This window comes from Carlito syrichta, unplaced genomic scaffold (genome assembly GCF_000164805.1).
Source record: "Carlito syrichta isolate Samal-C Ts95f unplaced genomic scaffold, Tarsius_syrichta-2.0.1 Scaffold311854, whole genome shotgun sequence".
Lineage (NCBI taxonomy): Eukaryota > Metazoa > Chordata > Mammalia > Primates > Tarsiidae > Carlito > Carlito syrichta.
In genome coordinates, this window is record NW_007255950.1 from 1 (window position 1) to 5062 (window position 5062).

The window sequence follows — 5062 nt, forward strand, 5'->3', positions numbered from 1 at the left end:
CCGGGGGCTGTGGCTCCTCTGTAAGCACTTGGAGTCTCACTCTGTCCGCCCAGGCTGGAGTGCGATGGCACGCCCATGACCACTGCAGCCTCGACCTACTGACTGGGCTCCGGCGATCCTTCCGCCTCAGCCGTCCAAGTAGCTGGAACTACAGATGGGTGCCACCACGCCCGGCCAATTTTTTGATTTATTGTAGACACGAGGTCTTGCCGTCTTGCCCAGGCTGGTCTCGAACGCGAGCTCAATCCTCTCGCCTCCGCCTCCCAAAGTGTTGGGATTACAGGCTTGAGCCACCATGCTCGGCCTGAAAAAAGTCGGGTTTTCTTATTGTGGTAAAAGCACATAACATGAACTCTACAGACACAAATATTCTGCAGATCTCTAGAATTTAGTACTTACTCTTGTTTTATCAAACAGTTCTGAAACTTTGAGAAAGAACCTGAAAGAAAAAAATATTTTCATCAAAATCACATTTGAAATAATTTTCCATTTTAAATGCCACATTTGAAATAATTTTCCATTTTAAATGTTCAGAGAATATGCGTCAGCTTTCCAAGTTGCTGGAACGACAGGCGTGCGCCACCATGCCCGACTAATTTTTTGATTTATTGTAGAGATGAGGTCTCGCCAAGTTGCCCAGGCAGGTCTCGAACCCGCGGGCTCAGGCAATCCAATCACCTCAGCCTCCCAAGGCGCGGGATTACAGGCTGAGCCACTGAGCCTGGCTTCGGCAAGCTCTTTCTGTAAAAGGCTAAAAGGAAAGTATTTTGGTCTCTGAGACACATGTGGTTTCTGGTTTTGTTTTGTTTTGTTTTTTTGAGTCGGAGTCTCAAAGTCACCCAGGCTGGAATGTGGTAGCAGGCTCACGGGCACCACAGCCTCAACCTGCTGGACTCAAGAGATCCTACTACTTCAGCCTACCAAGTAGCTGGAACCACAGGTGTGCACCACCATGTCCAGCTACCTTTTTGATTTATTTTAAAGATGAGGTCTCGCTTTTGCCCAGGCTGGTCTCGAACCTGTTTGCTCAGGCAATCCTCTTGCCTCCACCTCACGGAGAGCTGGGATTACAGGCTTGAGCCACTGCACCTGGCCGAATTTTTGACTCCTAATTTTACACTATGGGAGTGAGAATGTAATTGGTCCAGCTTTTCTGGAGCAGGATGAACATGAACATAATGGTATATTCCAAGAATAGTTACAATTCTCAGAAAAGGACACATGGTATGAAGTCTTTATGTCACTATGACTCATAGGAGTCTATTGTACTTCTCAAGTTGGTTGTGTGGAAGAATAGTTGAAAACTAGAGTAATACATGTCAAGGAAGTGGTACACTATGCTACCACAATTCAGAGCAGAGAAGAATCCCATGTAGAGGGAGAATCTGAAAAAACATCAAAGAAAATGTAGTGTTGGCAGGCGTGGTGGCTCATGGCTGTAATCCCAGCACTTTGGGAGGTGGAGGCCAGAGGAATGCCTGACCCATGTTGGAGATTAGCCCTGGCAACATGATGAGACCTCATCTCTACAAAAAAAAAATATTAACTGGGCATGGTGGCTGAGGTAGAAGGATCACCTGAGCACAGCAGGTTGAGGCTGCAGTGGCCATGAGCATCTCACTGCACTTCAGCCTGGGCAACAGAGTGAGACTCTAACTCAAAAATAAAAAAAGAAAAGAAAAGAAAATGTAGTGTGAGTTTCCATAACTATGGCATTTCAAAGCTGACTGGACATTAGGACATTGGACATTAAAATCAAAGAGAGGGCCTTTGTGCGGTGTGGTGGCTCACTCCTATAATCCTAGCACTTTGGGAGGCCGAGGTGAGAGGATTGCCTAAGCCAATGGGTTTGAGACCAGCCTGGACAACTTGGCAAGACCTCATCTCTACAACAAATCAAAAAATTAGTTGGGCATGGTGGCACATGCCTGTAGTTCCAGTGACTTGGAAGGCAGAGGCGAAAGGAGTGCTGGAGCCGTGCACTCTAGCCTGGTGACAGAGTGAGACTCCAACTCAACAAACAAACAATAAAAAAATGAAGAAAGAATCAAAGAGGGGTGCTCCAGGGACTAGCATAAGCAAAAGTCTAGTGGTGAAAGGCATCAGGCATCTGGAGTCTGCAAATTGTGCTGGATATGTGTTGAAGTGTAGTGGGAAATCAGTTTGGCATAATGGATGAACTATATTGTGGGAGGCCAAGAAAATCAGAGGCCAGGTGAACAGATTCATCAGATCAAGGTGAAATATTAGGACTTTTTTTAAGGAATTGAATTAGGAAACTCATTCAGAGCAGAGCTCTGCTGGATCAGGGCTACTTTGTCAGTGGCGAGCAGCATAATTGGAGAGGAAGCAAGAACAAAACAAAGTTGTCAATTAGGAGCCTATATCAGTAGTTAAAAGTAGGAGTTGGGGTGTGGATGTAAGAGACATTGCTAAGAGATCTACAGGCCTTGCGAAATGAGAGCTCATGGAAGGACAAAGAAAGGAGTCGAAATTCTGAGACTGTTAGTCTACAGCAGTTGAAAGGACGATGGCAGAAATGATACGAGTCAAAGATAGCTAACGGGATGGGATGGGTGGAAGATGTTGAGTTGGGTTTGGGCCACACCGAGTTTGAGTTGCCAGGAGTAGAGAAGGTGGAGATATTTAGCAGGCAACTCGAATCTGACATAGTACCGAAGGAGAGGGCAGGGACCAGATACAAACGGGGTAAGCATTCGGATGGGATGAGGAAGAGGGGAGAGATGTAGGTGGCAAGAACCCTAGTACAGACTGGTACAGAAACAGGGGAAGAAACCCTCTCTCAATGGAGATCAAAGGGCTGTCATCTGCCTCATCCTCAAGCATCGAGTGGAGTCCGATGAGGGTTGAGCACAAGTTGGGACTGGAAAGAGAACGAGAAAAGGTTTTGGGTAGACGGTCGGGGACGAAGTCAGACTCAGGGTGAATAGCGTGAAGCCGAGGCAGAGCCGCGCGGTGAAAGGAAGGCAGGAGGGTTGGAGGAGAGGCTGGAAAGGCACCGCGTGCCAGTGTCGGAGGGCTACAGGATTTCAGGCTACGTGTCCCTCAGCATCTAGATTTCTGCTTCGTGTGACAGAGACCCTGGACGTAAAGCGTTCATCTTAGAGACTGCCACTTACGAGGGTGTAGATTATTCTTATTTTCGGTATTAAGGTAGTTTTCCTGTGAGCAGAAGCCGCGTAGGGCAGCAGTGGAACCCGCTGGTCCCTGCTTTTCGCCTCCTCGTTGGGACAGTCTGCGCAGGCGCACAGGGAGGATCGGTTCAGGCGGAAGTGCGGACGGAAGTGGAGTCCGGGGACGCTTTAGCTCCCGGACCTGCGAAGTAAACAGAGACGCCGCAGATCGGGCACTGTGTAGGCTACAGCAGGTCACCATGAACCGGCTCCCGGATGATTACGACCCCTACGTGGTTGAAGAGCCTAGCGACGAGGAGCCGGCTTTGAGCAGGTGGGCTTCTGCCCCTCCCTGGCCCCTGAGGCTGCGGACTGAGGCTGGGCCTTGGCCACCTCCGCTCCCCGCCCCCTGCTGAGTCTAGGCAGACTCTTGGCCCAATAGCTCGGGCGCCTGTCGCGCCCCACTGTCGCTTGTGGGAGGCCGAGGGGGGTTCCTGGTGGGGTTGCGCAGCCCTCGCGGAGGCGGAGCCGACAGCGGCTCTGGGAAGAGGGATATTCCGGAACCAAAGGGGACCACGCATAAATCATCAAAAGCCGTGAGACTGAAACTCTACAGTTTACTAGCAGAGTGACTAAAGGCAAGTCACTTATCCTCGGTTTCTCACCTATACAATGGAAATAGAAGAACATATAGTTATATAAGTTAGATAACATAGTACAAACCGTGTACATTTGTTGTGAGGCTCACAGGACTTAGTGTGACGTGCCCGTCTTGAAGACTAAACTGTCACAAACAAGAGAATATTGAACAGGCTTTGTTTGGACTATTATATGCTTTCTCTGAGCTACAGAGGCAAATCATAAGGTCTCAGTCTTCCCAGGCTTAAAGTATATAGGGGTAATAAGATAAAATGTTTATCCGGGAAGACCACTGTAGAAAATGTTGACCCGAGATCGGCAAACATGAAGTTCTGTGGGATTTCCAGTAGGGAAGGATTTATTCAATCTGGGGGGAAACTTGAAGTTATGTTGTCAAGAAATTTCCAGGTAAATTTAGCTGTTTTTTTTAGCGGTCCACAGATCCTATTCATGAACTTTAAAACATAGATTCTACCCAGTGAGACTTTCTGTGAAGCTATACTTTTCTTCATTAACAATGAAGAACATGTTTCCTCATATTATCCTGGGGAGCAGCTGGAGGCATGGAAGATCAGACAGCTGTGAAGTTTTTTTTGGGGGGGAAATGAAGATGGATACCAGGATACCCTGTGAAAAAGAGTTTCAGTTAATGGTTTTGTCTGTGAAAAGGAAGGTAGAGGTAGGCCTCAGTGATTTAGTTTGATTAGAATATGGTAGTGTTTCCTAGACTTGAGTTATTCTCTGTACGCATCTGTTTATTTAATGTTTTTCTTTAAACAAACTTACATTTTTGTCATTAAATTTCTTTAAGGAAGCTTTTATAATCCCATTATGGTTGCTACTAAAAAGGCAGCTGTAAAAATAAATACTATGGCTGGGCTCAGTGGCTCAGCCTGTAATCCTAGCACTTTGGGAGGCCAAGGCAAGTGAATTGCCTGAGCCCGCGGGTTTGAGACCTGCCCAGGCAACTTGGCAAGATCTCGTCTCTACAATAAGAAATGAACCGGGCATGGTAGCGCAGGCCTGTAGTTCTGGCTACTTGGAAGGCTGAGGCGGAAGGATCGCTGGAGCCCAGCAGGTCAAGGCTGTGGTGACCAGGAGCATGCCACTGTACTCCAGTCTGAGCAATAGAGTGAGACTCCAACTCAAAAAGTAAAAATAAAGTAAAATAAATACTGTGAACGCAAAAGTATTGTTAGACTCTGAAAGCTCTGAGTCCAATGCTTTTTGTTTTATTTTGTATATTATATATATATGTGTGTGTGTATATATATATATATATATATATT

The 5062-nt window shown here is 46.9% G+C and overlaps 1 protein-coding gene across 1 annotated transcript in view; it reads left to right on the forward strand.

The window, feature by feature from the left end:
* Positions 1-3091: 3091 nt before the first annotated feature.
* The window catches only part of EAPP (E2F associated phosphoprotein), a 33551-nt gene continuing 31580 nt past the window's right edge, over positions 3092-5062 (forward strand). Inside the window, exon 1 of the mRNA XM_008069204.2 lies at positions 3092-3468. Within this exon, the coding sequence (XP_008067395.1) occupies positions 3395-3468 (74 nt within the window). The 5' untranslated portion in view covers positions 3092-3394. The remainder of the gene's footprint in view (positions 3469-5062) is intronic.